Source organism: Labeo rohita, chromosome 9 (assembly GCF_022985175.1).
Source record: "Labeo rohita strain BAU-BD-2019 chromosome 9, IGBB_LRoh.1.0, whole genome shotgun sequence".
NCBI classification, from domain to species: Eukaryota; Metazoa; Chordata; class Actinopteri; order Cypriniformes; family Cyprinidae; genus Labeo; species Labeo rohita.
In genome coordinates, this window is record NC_066877.1 from 9,563,557 (window position 1) to 9,578,298 (window position 14,742).

At 39.0% G+C, this 14,742-nt stretch overlaps 1 protein-coding gene across 1 annotated transcript in view; it reads right to left on the reverse strand.

Moving 5' to 3' along the window:
* Positions 1–805: 805 nt before the first annotated feature.
* nck2a (NCK adaptor protein 2a) overlaps positions 806–14,742 on the reverse strand; it is a 60,578-nt gene continuing 46,641 nt past the window's right edge. Inside the window, exons 2-4 of the mRNA XM_051119229.1 lie at positions 12,651–12,892; positions 4,347–5,137; positions 806–2,360 (exon numbers count right to left, since the gene is read on the reverse strand). Of these exons, the coding sequence (XP_050975186.1) occupies positions 2,166–2,360; positions 4,347–5,137; positions 12,651–12,876 (1,212 nt within the window). The 5' untranslated portion in view covers positions 12,877–12,892 and the 3' untranslated portion in view covers positions 806–2,165. The remainder of the gene's footprint in view (positions 2,361–4,346; positions 5,138–12,650; positions 12,893–14,742) is intronic.

A 14,742-nucleotide genomic window follows, 5' to 3' on the forward strand; every position in this document is an offset into this window, starting at 1 on the left:
AGATGTTGTGAAATCAAAAATCAAAATGGCAAGATCCACTAGAGGTTTGCTTTTCTTACATTTCAATTGACATTGCATTTTTCTATTTGCAAAGGTTAAAATCAGGGGTGCCCAAACTCAGTCCTGGTCCTTGGTTTAGCTCCAACTTGCCTCAACACACCTTCCAGGGGGTTTCTAGTATGCCTAGTATAAGCTTGATTAGCTGGTTCAGGTGTGTTTAATTGGGGCTGGAGCTAAAATCTGTAGGACACCTCCCTCCAGGACCGAGTTTGGGCACCCCTGGATTAAAACAATGTTAAGATACTGACAAACATTAGTGTTTCCTTGGACTCGGACGAACTCGACTCGGACTCGGCCCTTTGGGACTCGGACTTGAGTCCGACTCGGCCCATTTTGGACTCGGACTCGTCTCGGACTCAATTGGTAAAAGACTCGGACTCGACTCGGACTCGACTTAGGTGGACTCGAACCCAACACTACAAAATATTGAGAAAATCGCTTTTAAAGTTATCCAAATTAAGTCCTTAGCTTGCATATTACTAATCAGAAATGAAGTTTTTATATATGTACGGTAGGAAATTTACAAAACATCTTCATGGAACTTGATCTTTATTTAATATCCTAATGATTTCTGTCATAAAAGTATTTTTGCCTATTGCTACAAATTTACCCGTACTACTCAAGACTAGTTTTGTGGTCCTAGTTTTAAGGTGTTGAGATGAACTGACAAAATAATTCTCTTCAGAGCTAGAATTTAGTATTGATGAACCATGAGAAAAGAAAGCACAGGCGACAACACCGAAGGTCCTTTTAAGTTATTTTGCAAAACTTTTATTGAACAAAAGTATTTCAATTCTCACCACACTGTCCTCAATACAGTACCATAATGCTGGATCTAAACGATTCATATATGCACCATATCTTTTTTTAATATATATATGTACATACAGTGGAAAGAGGAATTAAATAACATTGCTCAATAACATTCAGACAAATAGATTTAAAAAAAAATAATCTGAAAACCCCTTGTCCAACACACTTATTGGTAAACAGACGTCGAGTAATTGACAAAAGTAAAGAAATAAAATCATGTTTTATCATGTGAATTAGTGTTCACAATCAACTATGTGTTACTGAGAGCAGAGAAGACTTGTTGGTGAGGTGCAATAAGACATCAATAGTAGCAGAACTGGAAGTGGGTGGCACATTTGGTTGAAAGGACACACATTCAAAATCTCTCCTTGTCTACAGAAACTGCTCTCTCTTAGAAGCTACAATCTCTCTCTTCATCGCCGTCTTTATTAATATTTTTCTCCCTTTATGAAGTACCCTGATTCTGAAGAAACCCTGAAGCGACTCGGATCCAAGAGAAATACCTGGAAGCTGCGTATGTTCGCATTGCCTTCATGTATGAAGGACGGGACTGTAGATGCAAAAACAGTGTTTGTAAAGGCTCAACGAATGGGACAGCACCGCTTTATTTCAGGGTGAAATCTGACTGTCATCTCAAATACTAGTTTGGATTCAGATTCAGACAGTGTAATGCAATAGGCAGCTGCAGTGTGAACATACATGAAGTTGCATGGCCTTCGGATGAGCTGTGTGAATGGAGACAAACCATCTGTTGGGAACCAAATTACAAATGCTCGCCTGCTCTGAAGGATCAAGGTTAAGACATGCACATGAATCTATTCTCCTCTGCTAATTCAGTACAAGAGCTGCAAGTGTAAACACTATAATGCTCTTTTGGGCAGAGAAATGTAAACCAATATAATGTGAGTTGAGGTTGTAGATTAACCAGGAACAGGAAAAGCAGAAAAACAGCTGTCCAAAGGCCGGGAGAGAGTACAGATGTTGTTCAGTGAAACCCCATTCTGTTTTTCTTTACCAAAACCTTCAAAGTGACTGTAAATCATTTAAAAACAAAAACAAACAGGGCACGTATAGCAAGGACGGACATCTCTGTTTAAAAGAATGATACGTTGCTACTGCTCCCTACAGGAGTGGAGGCAATTGGGCTTTGAAATGTCAAACAGTCCTTGAAGTTGCTTCTGAAAAGAGCTTCATCCCCTCTTTCAAGAATTTAGTAAAGTCAGAGGAGTGCGCAGGAAGAGAAAAAGAAGGGAACGGAGGTGCATGGGGGAGAGGTAACGTCTGCGACAAATTCAAGCAAGGGACTTGACGAGATAGAGTTTGTCTCCTTGCTCACTGGTGAAGATGGGCGCTTTCTTGTAGTGCTCTACAAGCTCATCCATACTGCTAAAACGCCGCTGACCGATGCAGTACACTCCGTCCTGCAGCTGCACCTTGAAGTGCTTGTTCTTCCCCACAGCCTTCAGAGAAATGGAGAAATCACTAGGCTAGGAAAAAAAAACAAACAGAAAAAGACATGGAGCGATAAATCAGTAGGACATTGTTGCTGCTGCTTTTCCCTATCTAAACACCAGATGGCAGCATTGATTCAAATAAAATCAGATTCTGCTTTACCATACACCACAGCATGATTATAATGATTTTAAAAATCCCACATAATTTAGACAAACATGTCAAATATTGAGAACTGTGTCGCAGAAAAGCAGTTTACTGCTTGGTAATTATAATTTTCGAGTTGCTATGTGCCACTCACATCTGGTGAAGATTTATGGTTTCCAAGCAATATGTACCAACTTGGAACATATTTATTTTAATAAATTATCTTCTCTTTTCATACCTTTTCAAGTTCCAATTAAAAACTCCACAAGAAGTTTCAAAGCAAATAATATAATGAAATTAAAGGGATAGTTCAACCAAAAATTTAAATTCTGTCATTAATTACTCACCCTCATGTCATTAAGATATTTTTAATGAAATCCGAGAGCTTTCTGACTCTGCACACAAAAAGTGTTCTCATAGCTTCATACAATTACAGTTAAACCACTGATGTCACATGGACTATTTTATCGATGTCCTTACTACCTTTCTGAGCCTTGAACGTGGTAGTTGCATTGCTGTCTATGCAGGGTCAGAAAGCTTCCGGATTTTTTTGTGTTCCGAAGATGAACGAAGGTCTTACAGGTTTGGAACAACATGAGGATGAGTAATTAATAACAATTTTCATTTTTGGGTGAACTTTTCCTTTAAGGACCTTCATTCATAAAGTATTTGACCACATGATTAAAATTTGGAATATTTCTGAAATTCATTTTCAGCCAAATTTTGTAAGAAGTACCATACATACATTGCATTACCATATATATGTACACTACCAGTCAAAATTTGTGAACAGTAAGATTTTTAATGTCTCTTCTGCTCACCAAACCTGCATTTATTTGATCCAAAGTACAGCAAAATTTTGAAATATTTGTACTATTTAAAATAACTGTTTTCTGTTTGAATACATTTTAAAATGTAATTTATTCTTGTGGTTTCAAAGCCGAATTTTTAGCATTATTCCAGTCACTTGGTCCTTCAGAAATCACTCTAATATTCTGATTTGCTGCTCAGAAAACATTTATGCTGAAAACAGCCTAGTAGAATTTTTTCAAGTTTGATAAATAGAAAGTTCCTGACAACAGCATTTATCTGAAATAGAAATCTTTTGTAACATTATTAATGTCTTTATCATCACTTTTGATCAATTCAAAGCATCCTTGCTATAATCCTGACTACAAGCTTTTGAATGGTATAGTGTATAATGTTACAAAAATGTTTTATTTCAGATAAATGCTAATCTTTGGACCTTTCTGTTCATCAAAGAATCCTGAAAACGGTACCCAACTGTTTAAATATTATTATTATTATTATTAATAATAATAATAAATATATCTTGAACAGCAAATCAGCATATTAGAATGATTTCTGAAGGATCATGTGACACTGGGGTACTGGAGTAATGATGCAAAATATTTAGCTTTGACCATAGGAATAAATTACATTTTAAAATATACTCAAATAGAAAGCAGTTACTTTAAATAGAAAAAACTTTTTGACTGGTAGTGTAATATGTGATAAAACATTACTAGCTATGTAAGATTTTGGACATACTGCCCACCTCTAAACAGCACTATGGGAAGTCATATTCTCTTTGCAATTCAAATAAGTTTTGCAAGTTTCATGGTTTATTCAACACTGCCCAAATTGGTCTGTGTCACACTCAGTGGGTTGTGCAAGTAAACAGATTCACCATCCAGCGGGCTGCACAAATAATTGGTTCACACTGTGCAGTTCAGTTGGCTAGTGCAGTTTCTTCCCACTCTGGTTTCCAATACACTACATTACATAACTCAACAAGACTGCATAACTATGTGGGAAGGTTGTTGCAACAGGTAGTTTGGCATGCAAATGTAAGTAAAGTCAGTTCAACTTACCGATGACTCACTGTCCCGTATCAGAAAGTCCCCTTCCACTCCTCTCTCATTAAGTGCACACTCAGCTTGGTGCCGTGTCACGTTACCATAGTACCAATCCTTTCCAGCAAATTTGCCTGTACGTGAGGGAACTGTGTGACTGATGTGAGGGGAGCCATGACTTGACCCTAAACCCTTCGCTATTGGCCCATCACTGAGCACTACCACATAGTTCTTGGGCACAAGACCGATCATGCCGCGACTGTTTTTACACTTCCACCACTCTGGGTCGTTCTCTGGCTTTTCCAAAACTTCCATCGTCTCACCCTTCTCAAAGTTCAGTTCCTCCTCTGTTACTGAGCTGAAGGGGTACAGAGTCTGGACCACATGCAGAACGGAGTTCCCAGAGCCTCCCGGTCGGCCGTTGGCCATCGCCGCCCCTTGCCCAACCTTTAAAGACCGGAAGCCCCCCAACGAGTCCCCAAAGACCCCATCGTTGTCTGCGTATCCCATCTCCTCTTGGACGTAGTTGGATGGGAACCAGCCAACACGGCCGGCATGGCTACCCCTCCACCAGCCATCGCTGCACTTCTCCATGACGACCACCCTCTCCCCTTTAATGAGGTTGAGTTCATCTTCACGCTCAGCTGAGTAAGAAAACTTTACAAGTGCGGGAATGTTGAGGTCGTAGATCCGCTCGGCCCCGCCCACTCCACCGCCTCCTGCGCTGCCATTGGATGGGTACTCTGCCTCTGTGCTGGGTGTGGGAGATGGATCACGGGCACTAGTCTTCCTTTTCGTTTTTCCAAGGCCTAAGAGGAGTAGAGAGACACAAAACAGTGAAGATGTAGAAATCTGGAAGAAAGCTGTCAAAAACTGATTATTTGAATCTTGACTAAAGATTTAACCAATGAGTCCTTCAATCAATTAGTCTAAAATTTCCAAGCAAGAGCTTTTACCAGTGCTTAGAGTTGCATAAATTAAACGGGCTCTTTATTAAAATTACCCCAGGTTCCTGGAGGGCCACTGTCCTGCAGAGTTTAGCTGCAACCCTTATCAAACACACCTGCCTGTAGCTTTTCTAGCAGAGATTATATTACTGTTGAGAGATGAAAGGGTCTGCAGGGCTCTACAGTGCGACCATTTCAGTCACATATGCTGTGCATCTCCATTCAAACACAGCGTTGTTTCATTTATGAATAAACGTGCGTTTATTAACGAATCTAGCGAGCCAATAATTTAGCTTGCCATTCATGAAGACAGTCAGTTGCTTTATTCCTGAATGAATCAGTCATTTGAATGAATCAAATGAATGAATGACTCAGTAAAAAATATCAGAGGCTTGCTGCCACCTACTGGCAGTTTTAGTTTCATTTTTAAAGTACATTTTCTGTTTTTTTAAATCACTTAATATTTCTATATTCAAAATTTTGTATTTTAAACTTTAATTTCAACATGTATTTATGAATTTGACTGCAGTCAAGCCACCTCTGAGCCTTGTTAAATATGAAAATACACCTACAAGCCAATTTTGAGTTCTTCTGTGCCACCTCTGTAGTACAAATTCATTTTGGTAATACTGATTTCATTTAATTGGTAACTTATTTGTATTCTATTTGTTCTAATTCTGTTGTTTTAATTAGAAATTTTAAAACTCTTATAAAATATAATAAAAAATTAACATAAAAGATAGCATACTTTTAATAAAGTTAGAAAAATGCCATTGCAAAGGTAAAAGCAAAATTTCCCTGTAAATCACTTTAAGGAGTAAAATATCACCTTATAAGGGGAAGGGTTATTTTTAATCAGATCTTTTGATTATTGATTAGAAGGTGCTCATGAAATTTTGACTGTGCACAAGTGCCCCTAAAAAGAAAAGTAAGTGTAGAGCCATGGTCTGTATTACTTACTATTGGAGAAAGCGCAACGGTTCACTTGGATCACGTGTACCTTGATATCCAATCACATTACAGCCTTGACGTCACTGTATTTCAGTTCAGAGTTGTGCGACACTCAAGCATTGTTTACGGATACCATAGGAATGAATGGGAAGTGCCGAAAGCTTAACCCACCTGTCGCAAAAAGTCAATGACTTGTCTTATAAAACTGCATTTTTTTCATTGTAAATTCTAAACAATACTTTTGGATTGAACTGTTTTTAGTGTAAGGAGTGTATTCTGTGTAGTGCAGCCTCTTCTCCACTGAAATCCATTCAAAGAAATGGCCTCTGTTGTCCTTTCCCAAACTGGAAGCAGTAGGTTTAGCTGTTAGAGGTTGCAGGCTTGCCTTTTATTGGCTTTGTTTCTGGTGATCTAGAAATTAATCAATGAAGACATTAATTAACTTGTTCAGGTGTGTTTGATTAGGGTTGGAGCTAAACTCTGCAGGACAATGGGCCTCCAGGACTGAATTTGCCCAGCCCTGCTTTAACACCAAATGGGACAAATGGGTTGATATGAGTGGTACAAAAAAATGATACACTTCTGCTTTAAATTCCTCATGATTCCCATTCCTACTTTCTAATGAAACACAGACTGCAAAGTACCCTTAAGTTCCCTGATGTCTAAAAGCATTACATATTCTCTTACTATAGAAAATTGCCACCACTTCTGGGCAAACAGAAGCTGATCTACTTAAGACTAGTGATCTGACAGAGCAGACTGCGTTAGAGTCCAAAAAGTAAACACTTGAGTCCTAGGGGTGCATTGGGAACTGTAGAAGAAAAGAGAGATTAAGGATTGAAGATTTTCAAATTCAGCTTTAAAGAGAGGTGGGATTACTTTCATCTGGTTTTCTAACAAAAGAACAAGTAACCTAAGAAACAGACAATGCTTTGAGCGCAGAAACTTCCATCTCATAAATACAAAGACATATACGTATACCACTGGTAGAAAAAGAAAAGTAGTTTTCTTATACAGGGAATAGGTCAAACCAGGTCTAGTAAACCAGATCAGTACACGTGTCATTGTCCATAACTCCATTTTTGCTCTGCATGCTTTGTCAGCATTGCTGTGGCTTATTCAATGTGTGCACATCTGCACATTTTGATGACAACCAGAGTTTGGGTTTTTATAATGAGCTGATTTTTGACAGTTACAAGCATTTCGTTGTATGTGTAAACACGTGAAAATACCTCTAGCAAGGCTTTCTGAGGTGCGAATTAATCTGAAACCATTCCTGACTTCAAACAAAGATATCGACCCTTTGCAGTCCGGAAGGTAGGGATGGGCTTGAGTACCTGACGAAGGTACTCAATCATTATATAAAGCAAATGCAGGTCATGATATATATATTAGCAAAGTATTAGCATATACAGTGACTTGCCATTTGGGACAGTAACAGCACTCAAAAGGGGGAGTGACCTGGACTGCAAACAAGAGCAGTTAACAGTCAGTCTTCCAGTTCAAAGGGAGCGGAAACTTTTTCCCTATTCTGGAACTCTGAGACTGTGTTGGCTGAGAGTGGTGTGTACTTCTGAGGCTCGGGCTGACAGGGAATGAACACTGCAACACAAACAGAACAAAGACCTTCTGGGAAATCTCAAAATAGAAGCACGTCCCACCACCAGTGACAAATACGTGAGAGGAACGCCTGAGAAGGCTTAAAAAAGGAGAATGAAGATAGAAAAATCTATGAAAACCGTGTACAAGAAGTCTTTGAGATGGCAAAATGTGAAGCCTCTTTTCAGAATTCCCAGAAAGGGATGACGCGGTTGACTTGAGCAGAGGAGATTTGAAGAGCTGCTCTGGCCCATCTCAAGTGACCAAAACATGGCACACCAAACTACCACAAGCAATACAATAAGAAAAACTACCTCATGGGCATTCCAACGCATTCATACCCACAAGTTCTCATTCTCCCTCCCTTCGTTTACAAGATGGCAATATAACCGTCCATTAACTCACATTTCCGGAAAGCAATCACCCCTTTCTCCTTAACCTTTACACTTACAGTTTACCTATGTCTTCCTATGTCAAATACAAAGCGGACTTGTTAACAGGCAAAATCATCCAACCATCAAAACTGCAATAATGGCACTCCCCTACCATTATGCTGTCCATTAAGCTCCATACCACAATAATGCCCAAATATCTCTTCATTCAATTAACTCCCCATCTATATGATTAGCTTGGAACCTAACCCACAGTAAAGCTGCAGGCTCCATTTACCATTCATTGAGCGCTGCCTCTATTAGGGAAATACAATGTTGCACATTCAGAGTTTTTTTCAGATAAGGAGACTATTCCTATTGTACAAGGTCCACATATTGAGGTGCTGATATTTTAGCATGTGACAGAACTCCCAAACAGGATCAGTCATAGGAACAAGTTTAAATATAGGAAAATAAATACAGCAAGACTTACATCAAAAATAGCAATTTAGCAAGTCAATAGGTTAGGATTAGAAATTAAGGAAAAGGAGAAATTTTGGTTTTTCAGGAAAACATTCCAGGATTTTTCTCCATATAGTGGACTTCAATGGGGATCAGTGGGTTGAAGGTTCAAATTTGCAGCATAAACATTATATCAACCATTTATCAAACACAAGTGAAGTCAAGCTAGTGCAAGATGAGCACTTGTGGTTAAAAAGTACATAATTTTTGTATTTTTTTATTTTTTTTTAGAAAATGGCCAATTGTTTAGCTAGAAAAGATGCTTATTCCTCAGCTGGAATCATGTAGAGCCCTTTGAATCTGCATTAAACTGCAATTTGGACCTTCAACCCATTGATCCCCATTGAAGTCCACTATATGGAGAAAAATCCTGGAATGTTTTCCTCAAAAGCCTTCATTTCTTTTTGACTGAAAAACGAAAGACTTGAACATCTTGGATGACATGGGGTGAGCCAGGAAATTCTGTTTCTGGAGTGAACTAACCCTTTAGAAGGACAGATCTCAATCAAGCTAATTTTGCTACATTGGGCTGGTCGAGATACCAGATAAACAGCTACTAGCACCGCAGAGCCCCATTCTTCACACTTTCCTCTTCTCTTGATAGAATGGTTTATTAGGAAATGCCAATTCACAGAACAACACGCCCGAGATGGAAGTGAAATGATAGTAAGAGTGTGTGATTAGTGAAACTCAGAGGTGCCAAGAGGAAGTATGTGTGTGTGTGTGTGTGTGAGTGTGAGTGTACGCTGACAGTTCTTTAGCGAGATCCTCTGATCTTCAAAGAGTGACAGGTTTTGAGCTCAACAGGATGGAGGGAGGGTTTGAGAGCAGGTATCCGTGACAACCACCAATCAGAGGTCCCCTGTGGCCTCTCAATGGGAATTAATTCCCAATGCAGAATTAACTTAGAAGGTCACTGACGCATATTCATGACCTTCCTCTTGGTATACAAATGGCCCCCTGTTATCTTTATTCCACATATTATTAGGGAATACTAATATAATCAGAACTCCAAGTAACTAACAAAATAAAAATCAACAAAAAAAGTCAACCCCACTACGTTGATGCATTCATACGGTTCATTATCCCAAAACCTGAACGCTTTGTTATGTATGGACAGATTAAATCTGAACAAGGAGTTTCATTTCAACACTTGCCTAACCTGCTTTAACAAATCTCAACTTAACCTGCTTGGAATTCATACACATTCACTTGGACACAATGGAAAACAATGGAAAGGAAGCAGGTAAAATGTAACACCGTTTTCATGAAAGCTGAATGATGGCCTACTCCAATTTCATTGGCTGTCTCAGGGACCTGCATAGTGAAAATGCATTGCATTTAACAACTTCAGTAGCTATTAAACCTCTCCACATCTCTACACCCCGCAGCAGACGAGGCATTATCGATTCACTGCTTCCTGTTGTTCAGAGCTCATTAACGAAATAACAAAATGTTATTTAGAGCTCATTAACTCATGGTAATCACATATGGGACAAACAAACACATAGAGAGAGATAAGCATGTTCTCATGTAGGGCTACTAATGATTTGGACAAATTTAAAAATACATAAAAATACATTGGGCAGGAGTTAGAATTCATTGAAATTCTGGTCTGATAACGCAATGCTTTTTAAGTTTCCCATATTCTCTTTCTAAACTTTCCAGTTTACATTCTCAACCAGTACTCATGGATTCTTTTCTCTGTCTGGAGAACATGGAAATGAAAACGCTCTGGCCTAGAACTCAGGCGTTTCATGAGAAGGGCAGAAATTGGGATGCACTAGAGCTCAAAATTCATTAATCCTCACACCTGTAGTGTCTCACCCATATGTAGGTCCCGAGACGGCCCTTGGGAGAACTGATGGATAACTTGCAAATATGATTCTGCACATTACACGCTGAGTCTTTTAAGGATAAATAACTGTTTAGCAAGAGACCACAAAAGCATCTCTGAATATTTCCAAACAAATGTACAACATATCAATGATTATTTTGAGTCCAAACAGTATAGTGTTTTTGAAAAGAGCATGGATATGAGGATATTGGTGGGTTTGTTAATGGACAGCAGGGGGCGCCTGACATCCAGTGTCAGCTCTTAGGGCCACACCAATCTTATAAACTTGAGATACATTTTTTAACAATGACCGTTTTTAATTTAAAAAATCCCATGAATCCTGTCCTAACAAAACATGTCATAATCACAAAAAGTTGAGTGTTCAGACGCTTCACCTACTTTTAAGACTAAAAAGTCTTGTTTTGGGGTGTACTAGAACATGCTTTCATGCTTGGTGGTTCGAAAAATGCATTATTTTTCACATTATTTACATTATTATAATACCGTTCCCCCCAGCCCGGCACAAATGGCTCGAATAGTTCTGGGTTTGATGAAGGCCCGCCTTCCGAAAAAAGGAAATGTGTTATGATTGGTTAGCTGTCCCACTGCGTTGCAATTGGCGAACTGCTTAGACGGTGTTTCAGTACCGCCACACCCCTTATTAAAGCAGTTGGCGCAAGCTAGATTAAAGTGATTCTTATGCTTGATTCTTATGTGTGAGGCACTTTTTATTATGGATGGATGCACTTTATTGGACTTGTTTTGGACTGATGAAGAGAAACACCTGTCTATGCCGTTCTAAAGCTTGGAAATGCCAAGATAATTCATAATATAACTCGTATTCGTCTGAACGAAGGAAGTCATATACACCTAGAATGCATGGAGGGTGAGTACATAATACGCTACAGTAGTGTTGAGTCCTATCCTCAGCTAGCGAGATTGCCAATACATTATATTATCGTGCTAATTTATTTAATTATTTTACATTGCCCGAAACCAGCTCCAGCATAAGGCTAAAAACAGCCTAAGATTATCAAAAACATCATCACTGATAAGCCTAACCTAGTCTACTGCAAGTTAATGCATTTTACATTGCACTTCAAGTTTATGCATTTTATGCATTACTGCTCTGACGCGGCCACTCTAGTCTATGCTTGTGTTTATACCCACTGCGCTGCGGCTCATTGAAGTGGCTCTGTGATAGTGGTTGTGATAACATTATATACGGAAAACAAACGCTGTAGTCCAAAGGAGCCGTTCGTTGTAGTTCTTGAAAAGGCATTTTTAAAGACAAATATCTCCTTTTGGAGTGGACTTTGAGATTTGTAACTTTGTAGATATTTTTTATGCCCAAACATACACACTACACACGGACTACAATTCAAAAATAGGACCCCTTTAAGATTCGTCATTGGAATGAATGAAGGAGGGCCCCTCAAGGTGACTAAAAAAAATCAAAGTATCTCAACAATAAACTTAAAAAATCATTTTTATAAAGCATAAGACATGCAATCAAAGGAACTTCCGCTGCTTCATAAATCTCAGTGTTTGTTTTGTGTTGTTGGCTTGTATACAACTCGCTGAAAAAACGACAGTCCCAAGAGTATTCCTTAGTGCCTTGAGATGACAGATTGAGCGTTAAAGGCATGAAGCTCCGGAGGCGTATGGGGGAAGTAGGGCATGGCAACTGTGAGGGCGTTTCATACACGTCATTACTGAAGGAGTATGAGGTCTAGACCTGCACAGGCTCTTCAGAATGACATTTAGATCATTTATCTAATGACCCAACAATTTTAAGTATAACCTTAAATCTGACTGGTCTTGCAAATGCTGAGGCCATGAAAATGCCTGCTGTCAAATTTAAAATGGAAGGAAAACAAAGGAGAGCAAGCCTTTCAGTCATAAGAATTTGATGATTAAGCAGTTCTGGAGATTTTGTTTTTCTCCCCACTTGATATTCTACTTGCCTACATAAAAATAGGTTCCTGATGGCCAAGATGGCTGCTAAATAAACAGACTTGCCTTAAAAGGACTTTTCTAGTTTGGCAGGATTGTGAATTGGTGAAATGCTTCACTGAGCTGTGAGACTTCTTACCGAGTGTGTCCTTCAGGTTCTTCACTAGTGAGGTTTTCTTCAGACTGTTTTTGCGCTCCACGTAATTAGAGGGGACGTAGCCGGTGCGGTTGGATGCGTTGCGGACTCTCCACCAGGTCTTGGAATCATCCAGCAACCACAGGCGCTCGTTCTTCCGGATGTCCAGTTCCTGGTCTTGCTGAGCTGTGTAGTCCCACTTGGCTATAACAATCACCTCCTCTGTCATCTTTCATCGAGTCCCACTGTCAAAAGAGAGAGAGATAAAATTATATGAAAGATTCTAGAAGAGCTATCACCAATAAAAAGTTAGCGAGAACCCAAATCATTTAATAAATGACAAACTGGCCAACTATAAAATCCAATAAGTACCAAGGAAACTGTAGAGATAAGATTGAAAACTCATTATATTTCTCCCTAAACAAAAGTCTGGACCTTCTCTTGTACTAAGACAGTAAGTCAAGCTTTGATGACAAATGCATGACTCAGATGAGAGACAGACATGATTACATATGCTCTATTTAACACATCTTAATCAGCAGGTGAGCTCACACTCCCTCCACCCAACCCATTTACCAGAAGAAAGAGAGAATAGCAGAAGTATATGTGACTAACTTTAGTAGTTAAGAAACAAAAATAAGTTTGGAAGATACAGTAATTTAAGAACCTAAAGATGATAAATAATAAGCTGTTCACTATAAGCTATTCACTATAATGTAAATGTTGTCTCAATGAAATATGTAGTAGAAAACCCATTAAAGATTTACGTCATTGTTTTATACATATTTTGGATGCCACTATTTTGATGACATCAAATGGTTGCACTCAGTGAGCTACTGGCACTACCTGTTGCTATTTTTACCGCAACACAACTTGAAAAATAAAACACTGATACGATGTCCACAGCTACTGAAAGAACTTATAGGTAGCGATGGATATAAGCACAGACTTAAACCAAATGCCGTGCCATCAATATTTCCCCACAAGGCGTCTACACACCACTGGATATCGAATAAAATCGGCATAGAGAAACTCCTTCAGTGGCTGCGCCATCATGACAAGCGTCAGCATGTTTACATCCTGTCAGGATGGCATCTAGCGTTTCTTATCTGCCATTTGTAAGCTCTTTCAGCAGCTGTGGTCTACTAAAAGCATCAAAGGCATCAAGGCTAAAGTGGAGAGAACAAAGACGCGGGTCTTTAGGAAGTTTTATTCATCCATAGGTATCTTCCAATTCTTTTCTCCTCTTCTAAACACTTGGAAAGCAGAGAAGACTTACATCGCTTCTCTTGTTGCCCTTCGGCTGACAATTACAGCCAAAAGCCGCACAATGCGTCATCGTATCAGTATTTTATTTTGAGTTGTATTGCGGCAAAAATAGCAACAGGTAGTGCCAGTAGCTTATCGAGTGCAACCATTTGACGTAAACAAAACAGTGGCACCCCCCTCCATAGTCCAAAATATGTATAAAACAGTGGATTTTTTAAATAACGTAAAGCTTTTATGGGTTTTCTACCACATATTTCAGTAAGAGCTGGGGTTCCTTTTAACTACCAGAGTTTCCAGACACTACAGTAACTTAGAATCAGCCAGATTTAAGATCAGTAACCAGATTTTCTTCATTTATTCTGGAGTTTACTAAATAAAACATTAAATGAAATTTGTATATAAAGTATATAATACGCATTATGTCATGGGTTCTCAACTCTGACCCTCAAGGTTTACTTTCCTTCTAAGTTTAGCTCCAACCCTAATCAAACACACCTGAACAAGCTACTCAAGATCTTGAGGATTACTAGAAAGTCACAGGCAGGTGAGTTTGAACAAGTTGGAGCTAATCTCTGCAGGAAAGTGGACCTCGACTTCATTATGTAATCTACCAGTATAAACTGCATAAGGTTATTTTATCATCCAACATCACAGCTTGATAGCCCTCTTCCCTCTGCTACATAAAGAAAGCTGTGACAGTTGAGTGCATGAAGTGTGCAACATTCCACACTTCATTTTTGTCAACCGATAACGCCTTTTTCCCAGGTTTTTGAAGTGTGCTCTAATGTGTGTAACACACACTATTTATACAATAAAATTCAATGTA